General features: G+C 44.8%; 1 protein-coding gene and 1 long non-coding RNA gene across 2 annotated transcripts in view; both read left to right on the top strand.

The window, feature by feature from the left end:
• The window catches only part of LOC149348449 (uncharacterized), a 46,385-nt gene that overhangs the window by 7,340 nt on the left and 16,293 nt on the right, over positions 1–22,752 (top strand). The window contains exons 3-4 of the mRNA XM_089541765.1: positions 6,767–6,808; positions 8,279–8,299. Coding sequence (XP_089397891.1) covers positions 6,767–6,808; positions 8,279–8,299 — 63 coding nt within the window. The remainder of the gene's footprint in view (positions 1–6,766; positions 6,809–8,278; positions 8,300–22,752) is intronic.
• On the top strand, positions 11,299–18,941 carry LOC149348451 (uncharacterized). The gene is made up of 3 exons (XR_016292747.1): positions 11,299–11,841; positions 13,102–13,209; positions 18,815–18,941. It is a non-coding gene; the product is annotated as an uncharacterized LOC149348451 (long non-coding RNA).

The following is a 22,752-nucleotide window of genomic DNA, read 5'->3' as shown; positions in this document are numbered from 1 at the left end:
TGTCTAATGGCTCGACGTGGTGTCGAAGTGGGAGCGGTGCTTTCACCCTGCAAAAACTGTCTCTGCGCGGCACCTTATCGTGAGTTGTCACGACAAACGCTGTGGTGAACAGTTGCGATAATTTCCACCTTTCCATTTCGAGAGGAGCGGAAAACACCGAGATAACGGTAGATTGCGCCGCGTTCATGTTTTCCCCCTTTTCTGAACTCGGGGGTTCAGGGTCTGAAATAGTATGAAATAGGCTCTGTATCTTTGTAGGCATAGCCCTAAAACTGAACATTTTGACAGATTTTCCTGCCTGGTTGGGTTTGAAGTCTTATAATAAACTCTTACGCACCTCCAGCCTTGGAGAGGCGTAAGAGTTAATATAGTTATAGCCCCGACTGCGCCCTCTTAGGTCAATGCGGCGAAAGAGCCCACATCTTATAGGCTTGGCATACTGACCTTCCTAAACCAGAGCTGCAAAGTATTTTGAGAAGTGGGAAGCGGTTCTGCTCAGCTCGAACCTAGCTGTCCAACATCGGGTCCTCTAGCGGGTCTCGGGGGTCATCACGAAGCGACGTCTTCAGATCACCTATAGCGTCGACGTCAAGTTCCGTTTCACCTTTTTCTTTTGGAACTAATTAAGTCTTCCTCCTTCTTCACTGCACATATATAAGGGATTGTAACACGTCAACGACTTGTCGAAGGGGAATGGGTCAAACACCCTTTTCCGAAACATTTCACCTCTGAAAATCCGGGCAGGCCAGCGTAAAGCTTGTACTCATTAGAAAACCAGTCAGTACCCGGCGGCACTGGTGATAGAAGCCTGCACCTGCCGATTGCAAGGCGAATGCTCAAATCACTAGGCCACCTCTTACACTTTCGAAGCACCATCATCTCCAGATCCTTCAGACACGCCGGCAGGACTGAAATAAATCGAATAAATGAATAGAGCGGGAATGATTAGATTTGAATGCGCAGTTTTCTTGACATTCATGAAACACACATAATAGTGTAGATAGACGTGGCAGTTGTGTGTAAAGCCAATGCTGTTGTCCTCGGTTTACAGAGTACAATCCTTTCTTTGCATTAGCTACTGAGCAAAAAAGCTTTGCGCACGCGGTGCTGGAGGCGCTCTCTCTCACACACACACACACGCACACACACGCACACGCACACGCACACACACACGCACACGCACGCACGCACGCACGCACGCGCGCACGCACGCACGCACGCACGCACGCGCGCACGCACGCACACACACACACACACACACACACACACACACACACACACACACACACACACACACACACACACACACACACACACACACACGCACGCACACGCACACGCACACGCACACGCACACGCACACACACACACACAAGCTTTAAGCCCTTAGCGCGCCAAATTGGTGCCGCGATGTTGGCGTTAATTACCCGCGTATTGTGACAGCAATGCTGCAGAAAATTATGGCGGAAAATGTCTAACGTCCTGCGAGTTGCGGTCTTTTGACGCATAGTCTAGAACGTTGAAGGCGCACACCCATGAACGCAGAACCTCCCCCCCCCCCCCCCCCCCCCCCCCCCCCCCCCCCCCCCGACGCCTTTGTTAAGTAATGGTAGATTGTACATTCTCGTCTGCAAAGACACCGACCTCGATAGCATTCGTTGGTCTGGGGTGAGGTCGAGGGATATCGGTTATTCCGGAGTAAGGGGAAAAATCTGTGGCTGCATAGTTTTTATAGAGATAAGATCTTAAAACGCATAGCTGAAGCTAGCGCACGTGTTGTAGGCTCCTGCTCCAGTACGCCTCTTTTACGCAATGCCAACATTCTTCTGTGGCTCGGACGTATGAGCCGCGTATCGCATGCGCTCTCCGGTTCTTGTTAGTTCATCAAAGATTTTATTTTACATCCCTTCTGTATCTGCCAATAACAATGCGAATGATTTCTGGGCAAAATGAGCCCACTGCAGTGAACGCCCACTTATCAAAGCGTCAAGCTTTCAAATCAATAGTGGTGCTTGCAAGGAAGGAAGCAAGCAACATAACTTGCCTGCTATTATGCACCTCAACTGTTGAGTTTCATTACGTTATTTTATTTCTGCTTGTTCCCTATTAAACTTTCAATTTTAGAGCCAGTGTCGTTCTCTTTATTCAGCTCAATTTGTATGAGTTATTTTACAGCTTAATAGCAGCAGCTGCGCTAACATTCCCTGCCAAACGAGTAGCTGCAGGCAGCAAATGGAGAGGTCGCCCGCAGGAGACAGTGAGAATGATTTCAAGCGCGGATGACGCGTGCCACACGCCTCTGAAGAGTCGGCAATTCAAATTACGGAGCACGGAGTTAGGGAAACGGAAGGTGTCAGTGTCGAAACCTTTTTATTGATGAGGCCGACAAATGTTATTTGTCCGTTCCAATACTGTTTAGATATATTCGTTTTTAATTTCTCTGAAAGTGAATGCAGGTAACGGAGGTAAATATTCAACTGCGCTGAACGTTTCGGCACTTTGGTACACTCTGTTGCACTAAAGGCTTCACGAATGCTTTTGGCTGCGCCAACTCAGATACTTCACCCCGTGAGAAACAGTCACAAGGCAGGTCCGGCTCTTATAGACCAGCGACCACAGCCAATGATGAAAAAGATTTAAGGGAGGCATCACCCGCCGCGGTAGCTCAGCAGTTAAGGCGTTCGTTACCGAGCCGGAGTAACCGGGTTCGAACCCGACCGCGGCTGCCGCGTTTCGATGGAGGCGAAACGCAAGAGGCGCCCGTGTGCTGTGCGATGTCAGTGCACATTAAAGATCCCCAGGTAGCTGAAATTATTCCGGGGACCTCCATTAAGGGAATCCTTTCTTCCTTCGCTTCCTTTTTTATCCCTTCCCTTACAGCGCGGTTCAGGTGTCCACCCAGATATGCGAGACAGTTACTGCATCATTTCGATTCCTCAAAACCTATTTTTAATTTTTTTTCAGCACAATACTCTCTATGAATTTCACGATACAGTGCATGGCAAGAAAACACTACGAAATTTATGAATCATGAAGATTTAATGTCCCAATGAGAGACGCTGTATGAAGGGCTCCGGAAATTTTGACCACCATCTTGAACGTGCATCGACATCGCACAGTACATGGGCCTCTAGAATTTCTATGGAGGCGAAATTCAACCGCCGTGGACTGGATCCCACTACGAAGTTGAAATATAAATTACGTATGTACATAACATTCAGACGTATACAAATTAAAATATAAATTACGTATATACATAAGATTAATATGTATACATATGTGGGCAAAGCAATTATTGCTAAATACATATTTAGCAGTACATACTTGAAATGTTCAAATAACTAAGAAATTTCTGGGTTTTACGCTGCCTTTATTATGCATTCTTCAGCCGCCCTAAACAGAGAGCAGTCATCCGGAAGATGATACTTCTTAAGAGCTTCCTCGGATCTTCGGCCCGTGTGCAGCATAGTTTCGTTGCGGCTTTAATGAATGCCATTTCACCCCTTCATTAGGTCTTCTCTGCTTTTCGAAGCTGCAGCTGTGGGCTTGGTGATCAGGAGGAAATTAAGCAGCCGCAGAGCCAATAACGAGCACTGCCCCCATAATGCGAATACATTCTGAGCAAGAGGAATAATTGCGCGCTCATTTGAAGGCCTCTACTGCATCTATTACCGGCCGACAAGAGGCGGTATGTATTTCCTTGAGTGCGAAATGCGCCTTATGTGCGAGATAAGCGCGCCTCTTTGATCATAATCTAAGTGTGCCACAGTCACTGCCTAGAGAGTTAAAGTGGCCAAAGTCGTTTAAAAAGCGAAATCTCAATATCGATACAAGCACTTAATTTCCGAATCTTGCTTGACGTCGTACGCGTGTGCCTAAAAAAAAAATGGCAATGTCGTACAGGTTGCGCAGGGATTTTCGAGCTGTGCTTTCGCATCTCCCCGCGACTGTAACCGTCTCTGCTCGATCGACGTGCATTACGTCCACAGCAGGTACAATCCGAGATGACTGTAGGTTGTTGTTTAAGCGGTGTTCACTGCCTGAGGGCTTAAAAAGTGGAAAGTTACATGAAAGGAACAGCTTCTTTTCCTACTGCGATGAAGTCCACACGGGGCTGCATATGTGGTACCAGCGTCTAAGCCGAAAAGGACGCAGCAATGCCTATTGAGGGACCACCTTCTGCCATCTGGCGGATTCCTTAATCTTGAAAATGGCCGAAAAGAGGTAGTGCTGAGTCTTGATTTTGACGAAATAAAGTTCTATAAGTTATCCGTATGATGTGATGTTGAAACAGAGCTCTTAATACTAGACATATGCAGGTTCACAACACCCTCGCTGAAGCAACTCCCGCCGAAATACTCGCCGTCAGTGGCGCCCCCTATTTTGACGGCTCTCGCTCTATAAGCGCTCGCGCCGTGAAGCAGCGCCATGTGCTTCCTATTGTTTCAGGAAAAGGCAGTACTAGAATGAGTGGTCGACTCTGCGACTGACTTGCTGAAATGCAGTCGTAGCGCGGCTGCGATGACAGCGACTTTCAGTTTGGTTTGGCTTGGTTTATGGGATTTAACGTCCCAAAGCGACTAAGGCTATGAGAGACGCCGTAGTGGAGGGCTCCGGAAATTTCGACCACCTGGGGTTCTTTAACGTGCACTGACATCGCAGAGTACACGGGCCTCTAGAATTTCTCCTCCAAAGAAATTCTAGCCGCCTTTCGTCCAGTCGCAAAGCGACAAAAATCGTAGTGTTTTGTGCTCAAACTCGCACCATGTGAAACCGCCTTAAAGCCACGTTCTCATCGGCGGGTCACGTATGCCATGCGACACTTCTGTTGGCCACTGCCGTGGCGCAGCCCTGAACAAGTTGCGAGTGATTTATTTGTGGCAGTCACGCTCTGAATGACTTGTACCAGTGAGATAGTTAGTGGCGCAGGGAGAAACGACACTACGCTATGTCTCATTTTGCTTAAACCTGGCCTTCCGACACGGTGGCCTGCATTGTTTGCGCCTGCGACCAGGTCGCATTTTGTTTCAACCTGACCTTGCGCAACGGCGGTCTGCATTGTTTGCGGCTGCTGCAGCAGCGCCCTCTGATATCGTTAAAAAGAAGGCCGTTTTTGCGTTATGCGATCACTCTGCTTGATGAAAGGTCTACTTCTGAAGGAATTGAGGGGTCTCTGCTGCGGCATGCATGTTGTAATACATATGCGTATTGGGTGTGCAAACAGACCACACTAGTCTACTGAGCAGATTACGCCTCGGTGACCGAAGAACCGAGTTTTATCTAGGTTCATAGTATGCATAATTGATAGCCCTTATTAGTGGTCGCGTGCTTTATGTTTCAGTGATCAAGGAATAATATTAAACACCACTAAAATTTTATTGAGAGCAGCCCACTGGTCTGCAAAAGCGCGCCTGACGCCTCAGGCCTCCTCGAATTCCGCAGAAGCAGCCGATGTGAACATCTGTTCTCACTCGTTACTGATTTAATGCAAATTGCCCGACCTTGGGGCTTCGACGCTTTGAACGCCCCAGCGGCTTCGAGAAGATATTTTATTCACCATAGCGGCCGTATTTTGCTTGCATGATATCGAGCTCTTTAAAACTCTACACGGCCATATGCGTCGCAGCTTTTCGGGGAATTAGGTTCTGCATATTTAGAAAACCAGTTTTGAAAATTTTTGCCGTTTTATACATTCAGAACAGCAGCCGCTGTGGCATTGTCAGGATAAAACAGCCCTAACCAAACTATGCAATTGTTGGGACGAGAGGACGCACCTAAGATTGATAAGATCTGTTTGGGTAAGTAGCATGGTCTTGTTTGTTTAGTATTGATGACCTTAAAATTCAGTTCGCACGCGTGAGAGCTTGAATATACAAGTGCAAAACCGGCCACCCTGCTTGTAGCTTGGGATAAGCGCCCTTGCTGCGTAAAAGCGAATGTTCTTTGCGCACTTGCAGATGTTGCCGCGCCGGTTTGTCTTAATTACCTTCAACGGGTCAGAATTTGAACGCATTTTGCTCGATGCCTCAAATTTTACTCCCATATTCAAGCCGTAGTATGTCATACATAGTGCTTCGTTCGCCATTCCTGTTTCGAATCAATGCGGTATGCATGCAGACCAATACGTCACTGCTTTGTAGTTTTCGGAGCAAGCACGGATCATTATTCAGGAAGCCGAGCTTGCATTGAGTTTCAAATTAAAGTTATGGTTGGAGAAATGTCACAGTTTAACTTATCAAATCCAACTAGACAGGGAATCTGTCGAAATGTATAGTTAGCTCTGCTTAATGTGCATATGCCTCAATCAGTGAATAGGTCGGTAAGGATGTGCTGCGGTGCACAGAGCGCATAAGTCTCGCGTAAAGCTCTCAAGCGGTGTGTTGCTCTAAAAAACAAAATGTTTCCTTACCGCAGCTGCTAAGTTCTAAAGGAAATGCCTTTACAACTTAGCAGAGGCACACAGTCTAAGAAGCTTAAAGGAGGCACACAGTCTAAGAAGCCAAGCTGTATGAACACCCAGAAACGACGAGGCTGTATGGCCTACGACTATGTATTAGTATAAAACATGATTTTATTCTGAACTATTAAATCACAAGGCATGCTTTATTGTATAAAGAAAAATGAAGAACCAGCACTTGCGTCTAGGGCTAAGAACCGGCAAAGACAGGTACGCCGGATTTCCTGCGCTTGCCTTATGAGAAAAAAATAAAAAGGGAAACGATGTATGTGACGTGCATTTTGACATTTTCGCTTTTTTTTATTTCAGGTTTCAACATTCCGGCTTGCATCCTAATCATAATTCTTGCAGGTAAGAGTTTACTCCCATACCCTGACGCCTGTGAAGCCTCGCGCACCATGGGCTACCCTATGTTACATGCGGCGTAATTAAAGCAGCTCATCCCCTAGCATTAAAAATTAACATATGCAACATTACTCCGACCAAAGCTTGCATGCGTGTCAGCTATCTGGAATCCATCGCAAGGACATTTCGCCGCTGACGTAGAAGCCATTAAAAACCGCGCTGCGCGATTTGTCACCTCAACCTACTCAATACGATACAGCGTCACTTCAATAAAAAGAAAGCTAAAACTGCCATCGCTTGCACTGCGCCGCCTCATCTTTTTTTTTCCTTCTTCGTACGTTTTATTACCGTCCAGGATCCAGGCCCGAGCTGCTAACAACGCCTCTTAGACCATCTTCCCTTTTAATTTTTTTGCCTTATAGGTCGAAGCCACTCGTTTACACACCTCCCTTCCCACACCCTGTAACAATGAATGGCTAATTCTTCCCTCACACAATAGCATTATGCAATTCCGTGCCGGAAAACATAATCACGTGCATAAATAAAAAAACACTCCGTGGGACTAAAAAGTCGGTTTAGTTAATATACTATTCCCTTTGACAAACTGCACCTCTAGCCTTTTTTTCTGATTGTATGTTTTTGTTCTCGTGTTCACTGTTCATTAGCTTAGTGGACACTAGCTGAAACGTATATGTTATTCACGACATCATAATGACGCTTTCCAGTAGACACGTTTGCTTTATTTTCATGTTTTATACGTTATTTTTGCTTCTTTTGATCTTGCTTCCATGAGCGTTGTATTTTGCTTACTCTTTTTTGTTCAGCATGTTAAAATAACGCTATACATCTTAATCTGCCTCGCGTTATGAAATGCTCTCGGGCCATTAGGGAGAACATAAATGCAATGAAATGTAGTAATCAAAAATATGGCAGTGCTTCAAATTTTTCTGATACGACGTACGCCCACTTTTATTGCAAGCTTGTGTGACAGGCGTGAAATAATGCCTAAAATACACACAAGCAGTCAGATCTTTATTCTGATTAATTTTAATAAATCTCGCTGTTTAACATGTTTTGGGTTCTCGAAATGAGACTGCAAGCATAGGTTGACACATAGGCATGGCGAAACAGACGAACAGCTAAAAGGGCGCTGATGCATTGATGCATGATGTACGATGTCGACGGTGACGACGAACCAGTTTATATGAATAATGTCGGGAATGCTAGAAAAGCATTCTTAGAAGCAAAGTTCGGAAATAAGAAAAGCAGCGGGAACGATGAAGTGTGGTTCCTGCCTGTCTCTGACGCTCTCGTACAATACGCGTGGTTACGCGCGGTTTGAAAGCTACGTTAGATAGCTAATTAAAAATTTTAAGCTTACTTTCTACTTGGAATACACCCTGCACTTAAACAAACGCCATATTTGAAGTTCCTCCGAAAGACCATTTACACTCAAAAATACGTTTTATATTTCAGGAGTGCAGGCGTCTCAAAAAGGTAACACTTTTTCTTTGCCTGTCTGACCTTATATGTATGTTCACAAATGCATGCATCTTGCCCTAGGACGACAGAAATGATAAATGAAGTTAAATAGGAGTACCCTATTGAAAAAACTCTGCGTGAGTTTGCACGAGAACAGTGATTTTTGTACGATCACGTTCATTTTGCACACGAATGCGCAGAAATTGTGCATTACCTGTACGCATTCTGTGCGTCCTGTGTGTACATGATCGCGTACTGTGAGCTGAAAGACGTACACGCACACTCTTTGTGTGTAAAAAATCGTGGACTCTCGTGGACAACTCTCTGTGCGTGGACATCTGCGTGCTGAGAGGGGGCTTGCCGAAGCTGTGCGTGCTTATGTGCACACTGAGCAAGCTCAGTGAGGCTGCGTGTGGCCATGTGTGCGTTTGCTTGCTTAGTAGCAACTTGTCGAGACTGTAAAGGCCCATTTAGGGTGAAAGCAAACAAAGTTCGAGCATTCAGTTAATGATTACTTCTCAATAATGAGCAATAAGCTCACGTTTTGCTGTTTTATAATTTTCGTCTTGGCGTAAGTACCCATTAATCATTTTCAACTTCAGCAAACAAATAACCAAAAAATTATCTTTTAGTGCAAAATGGTTCCCTTCGAAACTGCAGGGACCTGTACATGACAATATGCACACTGAGCAAGAACTTGTCAACATTGCAAGTTCATTATAAAATAATGTAAAAAACAAGCTTCTAACGACTCTTACAGCATCCTTCAGTTCTTCCTTTAACCAATTCTGAAAGTTACAGATATCTTATAGATGCATGATGAAAGCCATCCAGAGCATTTATGTTGTCGCCCGTCATGCAGACAGCCATATTTCGAAATCAGAAGCAACACAACCATTTGTTGCTTGCACTCGAAAGGAGTCAATCAATGGAATAACTCTGAAAGGGCAACAGTGTCTGTTAGGTGCAACAAACAAGCTTGGGGATATAATCAGGTTCAATCAAACATGACGTGCAGAAAGCGAATTGTGAGCTGTAACAGGAATGTTACGAGGCAATTTCTAAAACCATTTCCAAAGCAATTTCCAAAGTCATTAGCATAAATTTACATACACGTAAAAAAGCCATGTAAGCCTACATGAAAAGACAGTTTTGAATTCACAGTTGGTGTCAAAAGTTCAGAAATTAGTGCCCTCTCTCAATTTCAGTGACAAATCACAGATCGATTAATTAATTCCCAGTATGGCTCCAGAACAAATCCAATGAATCTCAAATGTGCGAAGTATATATACCACACATGTTGCCTGATTAGCACCAGCATTGCATGATGCATGACGAAGTATCACACTCTTCATTCTTCTTCAATCTGTTTTGAAATTTGCACTACCACAAAGACCATCTGGATGGACTATGATTCCATCATATTGCTGAGAGTCACATTTGGAGACCAAGAGCAACACAACAGTGTGCTGCACATGAGTGGATATAATGCACTGGGACAACTGTGCACAGTAAGGAACGCTTGTAAGGCGTCAGGTATTTGCTTGGGGAATGTAATCAAGTTCAGTCATGTTTCATGTGTAGAAAGGAAGATAAAAGTTGTAGCAGAACTATGAAATCCAACATCCAATACTGAACTTCCCCACGTGATCTACACACACATAAAAAGCACGAAAGGATAAGCTCAGCGGTACTGTTAAGTTTGATGCCCTTTGAGGTTTGACTTGCGCGTCTGTATGCAACCATCAAATACCATCTTGAAGTTACCAGAATGCCCAAAACAACTTTGTTGAACTGTTCTACTCTAAACTGAAATACTTTTCCTTAAAACATTTTTTTTGCAACATGCTGAGTAGCTAATTATAAAATAAAGAAAAGAAGCTGATAAAATTTTCTCATCTCAAACGTACTGATAAGTACACAAATCTGAGTGCTTTCAAGAGAGGTGACGCACCCGGTATTCAGTGTCCAGAAGCATACATAATGCTGCAGAATCCTATAGCAAGAAAATTTCTTTTAGTTGACAAATGGCTATGTCTGGTCACAAAGTCAATACCAAGTAAGGCGCATATCCTAACCTGCAGTTACATGAAGCTGCACGTGCTTCATAGGCTGTAACTCCGCCAATAACTGCTACATATTTCCCACCTCTAGCACGAGTGCGGAATCAATATACAGCATGGAAACAGCAGTTTTGTTGCTTTAGCTTCTTTACTATGCTGTTTAGGCAAGAGACGAGTTGAAATATTTGCATGGGCAGTTCTAGATTGAAGTAACGTAAAAAACATCCGCACTCCTTTCTGCTGAAGCGACTGGTGGACCACTTTTGCATGTCGCATCTCGTATGACTTGCTAAGGGTCCAGACTGACACACGCACTTCGTCAAACCTTCACAGAAAACGCTCTTCGCTTTTGCTATAAGCTCCGGCCACAGGCAGTAAGTGTCCCGTCACCGTTCACATCGCAAAAGAAGGCAGCGCTCGCAGGCGGTCAGTTTGAGCTGACAGCGACAGGCGTTGCAGGCACACCGCCGACTAAGTTTCCAAGGAAGCCACACTGTAGAAGGGCGCCGTCTTGTAATCGAAACACACCACAGAAACAATGGCCACTGTCGCTGCTTATGAGCCAGGCATTTTTGCAACGAAGTTAGCAGAGCAATAGGCCGAAAGGTTCGACTCATCAAACGACGGCACCGCACTGCTGACCTCATTATCGTTGTCGACCAGACAACCATAACACATATGCCCCGACGGATCGCTTAATTGGGAGCTGCTACTACTCTTGGATGAGAGCGCGCCCACCGGCAGCACACACCGGTAATCCTTCTTCTTTTGCGATTCCAGCACAGTAACAGCGGCGCACAAGACCGCCCAGCAGCAGCACGAGAAAACAAGCGAAGCTCACGGCGGTGACCTCAGAAACCATGCAGCATGTCGGATAGGCTTTGGATTTGACGCGCTAGACCATGCCCACTCACGCACGCACGCACGCACGCACACATGTACCGACACGCATATTCATGCGTCCACGCGTCACAAATTTCTCAAGTTTTTAATGCTAATATGTGCACAAGAACTTAATTATTTTTGTAACGAAAGTTTCATTTGGTTTTAATCCTTTGCTATCGCACTGCCCAAAAGCATAGAGCCCGAAAGAGACGACCTGGAGGAATGCCTGGAGGCGATGCCTTTCTAAACGGGCCGAAGGAAGCCGGAACTGGCCGAAGCGCTAGCCAACGAACGCAGCGTCTGGGAAGGGACAGCATGGCGGACAGCGTTGCTACGTTTGTCGTGGTCGGTCGTGGTCCTCCTTTGTGGTGCCGAGGGCGTGAACCATCGCTGGAATGAGCATTTGTCACTCTTCCGATATGTGATGTGCCGACAGCAGTGAAATTCGCTAAACCTGTGTTTATAGCGTGCGTCAGCGGGCTCGACGGATAGCGCGTCGTCCTTTGCGCGCCTTCACTGGAAACGCTATGCTGACGGCGGGGCTCATTTCCTCCATGGCGGAGCAGCTGGTGGGAGACCACTACCCGGGTGACATCTCGCATCTTGGGGGTAAGTTAATTTTCTTCGAACCTGTTCATTATTTCAAAGCCTTTGCGCACAACTGGCCACGTCAACACAGCTAGTACAGAGACGCGAAGACGCAGTGCCTATCGCGGCAGCACGCAGCGCTGAAAGGTTGTTTGCTGGCGGCACACGGGCATGAATGCGCGTGTAGTGTCAGTGGTCACACGGTCATGGTCAGTATGCCATGCAAATATGCACAGCTGATCCGATCGCGGGGTGCACGATATCGGCGCCGTACTGCCGCCGTACTGCCATTCATCTCTCGCCGAGAATGGAATATGTGCCCGCGAATAGATCTTCGGCCCGGGCTTTGCATTCTCGCCGCATGTTACGCTGTAATTGAAGTAACAGCGCTCGAGCAGTATAACTACGTAGACTGCGATTCAGCTGTATGCCTTAGGATTGAGCTTCCTCCTCTTTCACTTGTATTTCACTTGTACTTTTATAAATTGTGTATTTAAGGTACGAAGCTCCGTATGATCCAGCTGCGTTCGTACTTATAGCCGAGCCAGTGTAGTCGAGCCTTGAATAGCAGAACGGTGAGATAAAAACAAATTGCTCTGAAGTTTTTCGCCTCTATTTTGGCATTCGCTTTTTCATACTTTGGCTCGGAGCTGAAATGGTACAAACAACTGCAAAATGCACACAGGTGCCCTAGCTCCATTTGGCCTAAATCCCGAAGTTGCAGTGAAATTTAAGGGTAATTGAGCCTTTAATATGTACGAAGAATAAACTTAATTGTTTCATGATTATAACCAATGGCGCAAATAAATCTGACTTTGACTTAAATATGCTGAGGTACCTCTCCAATACCTTATTTGATGTTAAAGGAAAAAGTGTGGTTTTTCTGCAATTGGCACTATTAATTCATCATACCTGTGAGAATGTGAAATCAGTGCTAATCATGCCAGATTTCAAATTGAGGGACGCATGCAGAATTTGAAGCAAACCAGCCTTCTACTGAAAATATCGTTCTGCTGTGGTCTGTTCTTTTGAATGGTGGCATGTATTGTAGAAACGATGCTGGATATCGATATGCAAGTGATGTCTCGTCTGAGGCTAGCTTGTGAATGACTGCCGTGGTTATGAATTTCTTGTTGCCTGGCCCACTTCGAAATGTGGTTAAACAGTCGTGTTCCATTCTGCGACCGGCTCCTTTTTGTGCCTTGCATTTTGCCTTACATGCTTGATTCTAGTCCATTTTTTGCACTGTGCTGCTGTTAAATGTGTCTTTTTACCTTGCAGCAAGCTCCACATAGCTTTACCAGCAATGCCTCTTCCAAGCTCTCCAGTATAGCTGTGCCAGCCTTTCACTTGGTGCTAGGATGCCCAGCAAGCAAGCAGGCTTTTGAGGTAAGCACTGAAGACATCTTCCGACACAAGTAGCTTTTATTTTCCTAGTCCACTGCTACTTGTGTGACCCCTCGTTATGTTGATTTTTGCAAGTTAGGTTGCCTATTAAGGGCTCTCTTTTGTTTTTCACCTGCTGCTGTGGCCTACTGCATTGGTGTTCGGCTACTGAGCCCAAAGATGCGGGATTGAATTGTGGTGGCTTCGTTTCGACAAGGCGAAATGCATATTTGCTCGTGTGTTATGCAATGTCAGTGCATGTTAAAGAATCTTTGGTGGTCGAAATTTATGCACAGCCCTCCTCTATGAATGGAGCTATTGTTCAACTTTGAGGCATTAAAAGGACACTGATGGCAAGCTGAAGTTGACCTGTGATGATGAAGTTCCGCATCCTAACCACAAAGACGACACTTTTTCTGAAAGTGGAGCTTTATAAGCCAGAGAAAGCAAAATATACAATTGTCATCAGCACTGGCTGATATCGGAAATAAATTGCGATGCGCTGACTCCGTTTTTTTTGGCACAGATTCCAGAGGCTAGGCTGAACTGCCATTCACCTCAGAACGGTTATCATGGAGTCCTTTGTGTAGACTTCATGAGTTCAAATCAAAGTGTCGGGAAAATTTTTAAATGTAATTTTTGCGCCAATCATTGTGTCGATGGCCTTTGCGCTGCTGTTAAAACCCGGGATAGCAGTATGGTATCCCATAAAACTAGGTTCAGGACTTGCAGGAAGTGGTTTATCACATTCCGCTAGCTTGTGCAAGAAACTACTTCAGGGATATGTGCAGGTGTCTTTAATGTGTTCCTGAGTGAGCACTAACTCGTTAGGGGGAAGGCAGCTTCTAATCTGGCACTACAGTGCCAATGTCGTGAGTGTAAATCATAAGATGACCCATCAGTGTGTACGCCTGATTTCTGTGACACTTCAGTGGTGTATAGAAGTGGTAAACAAATCTGTAAGGTATTTGATGCATATCTCCAAGGCAATGGCTGTATGAGTAGCGAAGCCATTAGTCAATCTTCAACGGAAAGAATTTTCTCTTTTAGATGACGTGCTTGTATATCAGTGACAGTTATTTGTTGTCCTGCCTTTCGCTGGTGTGGGTCATGTGTGGCGCATCTTCATGCGAGCCTTCTTTTCCTTCACAAAAAATTCAATTGATAGTCCAACCTGTTTTCTTCTCTTTTCCTGTGTTGCATCTTTTGGCTGGTTTTAAATCTGTAACTGAGCTCAGACCGTGATAATTACAGACGGAAAACAGGGCTACTGAATGTGAGCTTGGCATACATGCGTACTGTATGTGTGAAAGTGCAGTTTACAATATTCAGAAATGCTTGATAGCCTTACAAGAATCTAAAATTTTGTTGGTATTCCTATTTGTTCTCTGTTCAAGTGTCGAGAGTTTTTCCGCTTCATCGTGTGATTAGAGCCACTTTGGTACTTAAGCTGAAATCTTTTCTTTAGCCTGCATGTTTCTCACTTTTGGGACAGAAATGTGGAGGCTAATTAAAAGAGTTCAGCTTAAAAGAGTATAGACACCTAATCTTGGTGGCATGTTTTCTTCTCTATAATGCTGCGGAAGACACTACTATGCATGAATCACCATCTGGTATTCGCGTGAGACCGCTGAATAATTTATAATCAACTTTTTCTGCCATCCTGTTTCGGTGAACAATTTGACTATGGCTATGACATCAAAGAGAGGTTATAGGTCACGTGAGGCGTGGTAAAACTGCACTTATAATCGCTGCTTCATCATTTTAATTCGCTACAGCGCTGACACCAGCATTCCTTAAGAGCCAGAAGTACCAATTGTATTGCAGTTTTTCATGCCTCACGTGACCAATAACCTCGCTTTGACGTCACAGCCATCATTCAGCTGTCGAAACCGAAACAAATACAGCAGGAGAAAGAAATTTGATTATAAATTATTTAGCGGTCATAGGAGGATGCCATGTGGTAATTCATGTATAATACTTTATGCCTTATTACAAAGAAAAAAACACGTGCCAAACAATAAGGACAGCAAAGTGTGCTATGGAAAGAAAAATGATAAGTCTAACATTACGAGACCAAAAGGGGGCGGAGTGGGTGAGGGAACAAACGCGGGTTAATGACATGCTACTTGAAATTAAGAGGAAGAAATGGGCCTGGGCGGGGCTTGTAATGGGAAGACAACATAACCGCTGGTCCTTAAGGGTAATGGAGTGGATTCCAAAAGAATGCAAGCATAGCAGGGGGCGGCAGAAACTTAGATGGGCGGATGAGGTTAAGAAGTGTACGGGGATATGGTGGCCACACCTAGCAAAGGACAGGGTTAATGTGGAGACATGGGTGAGTCCTTTGCCCTGCAGTGGGCCTAGTCAGGCTGATGATGATGGTATGTGTCGCACCTGCTGCTTCGTGCTATCAGCTGGCCCATGCTTGGCCGACCAGACTAGCCAAATTTGTGATGTGGGTTTTCTATTGCACCTGCATTTGTGTACACAGAGGACTTGAATGGTAGCAGGCGATCCTGTGCATGTGTTCACGCCACAGCACACATGACCCACACTGAAAGCTTCTCTGCCTTTAGTAAGACAGCTGCATCAGTCTGGGGCATAACGTATCCCAGTGCTAGAGTATGAGTAAATTGCTCTCGAATCTTAATCTGGTATCAGGTAGCATAGCGCAAAAGAAGGCTAGCGCGGCTGCCTAATATTCTCTTGGGCAGCTGTGTTGGATTTTCAGTGCCTGTTAGTGTAATCCGTGAAAGTTCACTGTAAACCATTCGTTTCGATGTAAATTAGGAAGTCCTTAGAGCCCTGTACTTTTTAATGATAACAAGGTAATGCAGTAATTCAATTGTACCTGTTCTCTTTCAACACAGTAAAGTGCTGCTGGGTCGAGTTCACAGTTTTACTTTGTAGGTGTGCTCAGGCTGTCATCATCATCATCATCATCAGCAGCAGCAGCCTGACTGCACGCACTGCAGGGCAAAACCTCTCCCATGTCTCTCCAATTAACCCTGTCCTCTGCCAATTGTGGCCACCGTATCCCCGCAAACTTCTTAATCTCATCCGCCCACCTAATTTTCTGCCGCCCCCTGCTACATTTACCTTCTCATGGAATCCACTCTGTTACCCTCAAGGACCAGCGGTTGTCTTGCCTTCGCCTTACATTCCCTGCCCGAGCCCATTTCTTCCTTTTGATTTCAAATAGGATTTCATTAACCCGCGTTTTTTCCCTCACCCACTCCGCCCGCTTCCGATCTCTTAACGTTACACCTATCATTTTTCTTTCCATAGCTCGCTGCGTTGTCCTTGAAATAAGCTGAACCCTCATTGTTAGCCTCCACATTTCTGCCCCATAGGTGAGTACCAGTAAGATACAGCTGTGTTAGACTTTTCTCTTGGGGGATATTGGCAACTGGCTTTCACGATCTGAGAGAACCTGCCATATGCGCTCCACCCCGTTCTTATTCTTCTAGTTATTTCCCTCTCATGATCCGGATCAGCGGTCACTACCTGCACTAAGTATACATATCCTCTTACTACTTCTAGCACCTCGCTACCAATTGTGAACTGCTGTTCCCTTGCTAGGCTGTTGAGCATTACTTTGGTTTTCTGCGTGTTCATTTCTAGCCCCACAATTCTGCTCTGCCTGTCTAACTCATTCATCATGCTTTGCAGTTCATATCCTGAGTGGCTTAGCCAGGCAATGCCATCAGGGAATCTCAAATTACTTAGGTATTCTCCAGTAACTCTTCTCCCCGACTGTTCCCATTTCAGGCCCCGGAATACCTCCTGTAAACAGGCAGTGAATAGCATTGGTGAAATCGTGTCTCCCTGCCTGACACCTTGCCTTATTGGAATTTTATTGCTGACCTTATGGAGAACTATGGTAGCTGTGCAGTCGTTATAAATATCTTCCAATATTTTCACATAACACTCTTCTACACCCTGATTCCACAATGCCTGCATGACAGCTGTGGTTCCACCGAGTCAATTGCTGTCTGGTAGTCAATGAAGACTATATATTGGGGTTGGTTGTATTCTGCCCATTTCTCTATCACCTGATTGATTGCATGAATGTGGTCTCTTGTTGAGTATCCTTTATGAAAGCCTGCCTGATCATTTGATTGATTGAATTCGAAGGTTGTCCTGAGTCTATTAGTGATTACCTTAGTAAATACCTTGTAGACAATGGATAGTAAGCTGATCGGTCTGTAAATCTTCAAGTCCTTGACATCTTCTTTCTTATGAATTAAAATAATGTTCGCATTCTTTCAAGCTCCTGATACGCTCGTGGTCACGAGGCAAGCGTATGCAGGGTGGCTAGTTTCTCTAGCATAATCTCTCCTCCATCCTTCAACAAATCTGCTGTTACCTGATCCTCACCAGCTGCTTTACCCCTTTGCATTGCTCCTGAGGCTTTCTTTACTTCCTCCCTCGTTACTGGCTGGTGTCCCATTGCTGTGCTCTACTGCCTCTCTCTGTAACCTTCTGATTACATTCACTACTGTAGAGATTTGTGTAGAACTCTTCGGCTACTTTAACTATCTTATCCATATTGCTTATGACATTGCCCTCTTTGTCTTTCAGCGCATACATCTGGTTTTTACCAGTGATTAGTTTTCTCTTCACTGATTTTAGGCTACCTCCATGCTTTAGAGCATGATAGGTTTTCTCCATGTTAAACTTTCTTATGTTGGCTACCTTGCACTTATAATTAACTTCGATAGCTCTCCTAGTCCTATTCTATCTCTGAAGTTAGACGTCCTGATGCTTTGGCGTTTCTTCATCAGATCTTTCGTCTCCTGAGATAGCTTGCAGGTATCCTCTCGAATGATCTGACCACATACTTCTGCAGCATGCTGCAATGAATTTAAATATGTATTTAAAGATAACAGTTAAGGTGGGAGATTGAGCTTTGAGATTTGCACTTCAACTCGGGAGTTATGCCGCTGCTACACAGAATACTTGATCGCCGTAGAGATATTTCATCATCTCGCACCAAACTGCTGTGGAGCCACTGTCACAGTTGATAATTTTGCTGGGAAGCTGTTGTAGCACTCACGCAGTTTTGAAAAGGTGGTATTCATTGTTTTTGTGCTATTGGCAACAGTGATAATACGCTTGCTGCAGTGTTTTGTGGCCAGCCTTCTTTTTTTTCAGTGAAATAAGTTGTACATTTCATGTTGAGTATTCTTTCAGCGATTAAATTCCTTTGATTTTATTCCTTAGTGTAAGTTGCGAGTGCTCCATGTCTGAGTGCAAATTTCTACCACTGAAAAGCCTTCAAAATCTTGATAGATGTCCACACTGTTCTAGGGACTCTGTGGCTATTGGAAATGCCCATTTAGCTGCATTCAAGTGCCACTGAGTTGATGGCCATTTGAAAGCCTTCAAAATGCCTGTGTGACATGGTTATTAGATTTTGTGCAGGTTTGATGCTGAGCAGCCTGCGTGCTTGAGTCGGGTTTTCCAATGTCTGTATTTCAAACCTGATACTTTTCGAAATCATCATTAGTTCATTAATGGAAGAACTACTTGTGCCCTTTTCTGGAATTTCGAGAAAACAAATTAACTGAATTTTTTTGCATATACTGCTACCTTTTTGCAGGTGCTGCATAGTGAGAACCTGGATCAAGACGCCAACCTGCTGGACTTGGAGAAGCTGAAGAAATTGTTTAGCCACTGTGTGGCACCCGTCATGAGGGATGTGGCATTAATAAAGCCAGTTAAGGTGACCTTATCTATGTCCTTTTGCAAGCATGCTACACACATGAGAGTCATCCCACGAAGCACCATTGCTGCAAAGCTTGTTATCTCACAACATGCATGCTGAATGAGGCAGTGACAGACAGGTGAGGAGGCCTTTAGGTAGGGCATTGGTGTAACGTGTTGAGCAGTGATGTAGGAGCCTTGCAGCCATGCAAGGTATTATCGGTATCATGATGGTAACTCCATTTGACACTGTCTAGTGCTCTGTGAGCCAGACAAGGCTCTTGAACATTCTGGGACTCACCCTTGGCTCTCGGACATTCTGGAAGCCCCACCCGGCTTGCGCATATCACGCGAGGATGTCTCCTGCTGTACGAGCCTTACGCGGCTTGCGCACTTTCTGTGACAGATGTGTCGCATTTGCGAGCTTGCTCGGCTTGCGCAAATTGTGTGAAATATGTCTCGCGTTCTGCGACCTCGCTCAATCGTCACAATGTGCGTGGCAATAAACACGCAAAGATAGGCACGCAGAATCCACGTTCAGTATTTTCAATAGGGTAAGCATGCACCACACTTACAGACTTATGATGACGTTGATCTATCGTAATCCCTGTCATTTTACTTTGTTTACCGAAAGAGCTATTATTGTTGCTGCTACTTTCAAAGCCTTTTAAGATACAGGTTATAAAAGTTTGATGACTATTACGGATTAAAAATTGGAACACTAGTGTTTGTGATTTTTTTTGCACAAGATGGAGTAGTCTAGCCTATAACTTTGCTCGCGTGAATGGAAAACATTCAGTCCGCCTTCATGTAGCTGATATCTAATGTGGGAATTTCTCCGGTTCGCGGTTTGTGTGAACACTAAAATCTGAGTTGGGCATGAAATTAGGCCCACTCTAATGTACATACAGGTGCCGTCAGAAGTAAATGGAAGGCAATAATAACGAAAAAAGTTAATCACCCCGCCGCGGTGGCTCAGTGGTTACGGCGCTCGGCTGCTGACCCGAAAGATGCGGGTTCGATCCCGGCCGCGGCGGCTGAATTTCGATGGAGGCGAAATTCCAGAGGCCCGTGCACTGTGCGATGTCAGTGCACGTTAAAGAACCCCAGGTGGTCGAAATTTCCGGAGTCCTTCACTATGGCGTCCCTCATAGCCTGAGTCGCTTTGGGACGTTAAACCCCAATAAAGTTAATCATTGCTCCCCCCCCCCACTCCCCCATTCATGCATCTTTGAATACATATGTGCAGCCTAATTGCGATTGAGCGAACTGCACTTTGCACCAACAAATATGGACCATTATGCTTGAGATTTAAAGAAATTATTTTTTTTTTGACAAAGTCGCCATCCATTTACTTTTGATGGCGAGTGTACAGGTGAAATAGCACGATGAACGTGGCCCTTTTTGAACTAAACGTAACAAGAAACAACACGTTTGCCTGCGTAGCCAGTGGTGGCATCTTGTGTTTTACAAAGCTGCTGAACTGTCTGTAGCGCAACTGCAAAAACAGTGAAGTTCTAAGGGTAGTTTTTTCGTTGGGGTTTTAAATATACAGAATACGCACACTCGGTCTGCCTTTTTTCTTTTCTACTGGAATCGTAACCTTTGTAATTCCTATATTTTCCGCATTCTAACACCCGCCTAATGCTTCTTTTCTAAAGTGCACGCTCCAGTTAAGCAAGACTGTAGATACCACCGGATGCTAAACCATACTGTGCGGGCCCTGCAGCGCGTGAAGCTGAAGAATGTCTTCTTCAAAATACGAAACCCAAATGACACCAGCGCACTGCCTTATACATTCAACTTGACCAAAGGAAGGCTTACAGTTAGGTGCCCTAACGAAGACTTGGGGTACTCAAAATGTTGTAACTTCCAATGCGGGATGCATGACGGAAGTGACTACTGTTTTCTTCCAACCGAGGGATCATACGCCACGTACGTTGGACATGCATGGGGCCCACCAAATTTCTTTGAAGGCTTCAGCGTTGTTGTATTCTTTTTAGAGGAGGAGGACGATCCGAAAGGCTTGTTTGTTATTTGGAAAAAATATGCTAATACAAGTGAGTACCTCTTTGTTTCATGAGCTTGCAAACCGGGTAGGTCAAAGTCAGCATTCTGGTGTCTTTGCTGTTTTCTTAAGGACTTTGAAATCTTTCCGCCTCAAACGTTGATTTAATCTTGCTTGGTTTGTTTCATATCAGGAACCGTTGTATGAAATAACCTGGTTCCAAAAGCGCTAACCACAGCATAGATATGGAATTAGACCACACTAGATGCGTTGGGCTCAAGAGTTTAGCTACAAATCTATAAAATTATTCAACGCATATGTCTGGAAGTAGCTAAGTGCTCAGATAAGTGCTGAGCAGATAAGTGCTCGGCAATTGCATTTTCGAGGCGCGATATTTCGCGATACGTGTTGAATGTTGCTAGCATCCCAGTGCCATGTGGAACACAAGCCAGAAAATTCTAGGTGTGACCTTTGACAAGTAGCTCTCATAGTCTCCAAATGTACGACCGCCAAAAATCAAACTCTGCCCATACGCCTCTATCTTACATATGCTCTCGACTATCAGGGTGTTGTAAACATTCATTAGTACGGCTTTATAGAGCGCTCTGTGAAGTTCTTCTGCCCTACACTCTCCCAATTTTTCAGGGTATCTCGCAAACTAACATCAAACTCCTCGAAGCCATGCAAGTTAGAGTACAATCCCACTTGATAATCTAACGAAAGGTACTCGAACAATTTGAAAGGTGCTGTCTCATGCACAACATATGAGGGCAATGGAAGCGGTTTCAATCGCAATTTTGACAACCTAAACGCTACTGCATTTTCATCTTTAAGAATGTGGTTAAGGAGGCCCGCAAGGTTTCTCTTACTTGTGGTGGCGTTGAACGGAAAATTTTGTTTGCAATGATTTATGGCTGAAAGATAAATGATGATAAAGTTGAAGAAAAGCAACCACACTGCCCCGGTAGTATCCGAACCCCGCGACCTACGAATTTTGCCTACGGTGCTCTACCAACTGAACTAAGGCGACGGCTGTCCTATCTTCTACTTTCGTATGTATCTATTTTGCGGGTAACTTAACATTCGGAGTGTACACCAGCGCCACCCTCCCATATAGCGGTGGACGTAGTAGGTGCTGTATTACAGCAAGTGTCAGGTGGAACGTGATGGAATGGGCAAGATGAAAGTTGTGCGAGAACCCTCTTATGCTGTGTAGTTATGCGAGTATAACACCGTATTTAAAAATGCTGATGACGTCAGTACCGCTGTAAACTAGCGTGCTACAGACGATGATATCACGCTAAATGGGCTCACTGCTTGCAATGATATATCGAAATTTCTGCGTTTCAGATAACTTTGACACAACCGTTACAGCCACTGAAGCCGACATGATGACATTTCCACATCTCATGGCTCTTGATATGTTTCAAGATGACTATGAGCTCGCCGAATACATGTGGTACACCTTCAGTGAGAAAGTATTAGAACTGGTTGTGCGAAACTCAATAGAAGTAATAGAGAAGAGGTATACAAAAATTATTAAATTGGTATTGAATGCTCCGTGATCAGGATTTTTTTTGGAAATGCGCTCATTTCATCTGTGATCAGTAAACAATGACCAAAAATAAAGAGCGACCTTTTATGACTGGAGGACAATGTAATGATGATGATATCTGGTGGCGCCAGGGCGTCTGGCCGGAGAGCGCTTTGGTACAAGGTATTTTCGTTGCACCAGAAGACCTAAATCCAAGCATTTAACTCCCGGAGTCCAATTATCATTCAAGAAATCAAATAAACAAAATAAAGGCGAGAGTAAGCCTGAACCA

The sequence above is a fragment of the Amblyomma mixtum genome, chromosome 4 (genome assembly GCF_055824585.1).
Source record: "Amblyomma mixtum isolate Tamu chromosome 4, ASM5582458v1, whole genome shotgun sequence".
In the NCBI taxonomy this organism is placed as follows: domain Eukaryota; kingdom Metazoa; phylum Arthropoda; class Arachnida; order Ixodida; family Ixodidae; genus Amblyomma; species Amblyomma mixtum.
This window is presented reverse-complemented; position numbering and strand designations above follow the sequence as displayed.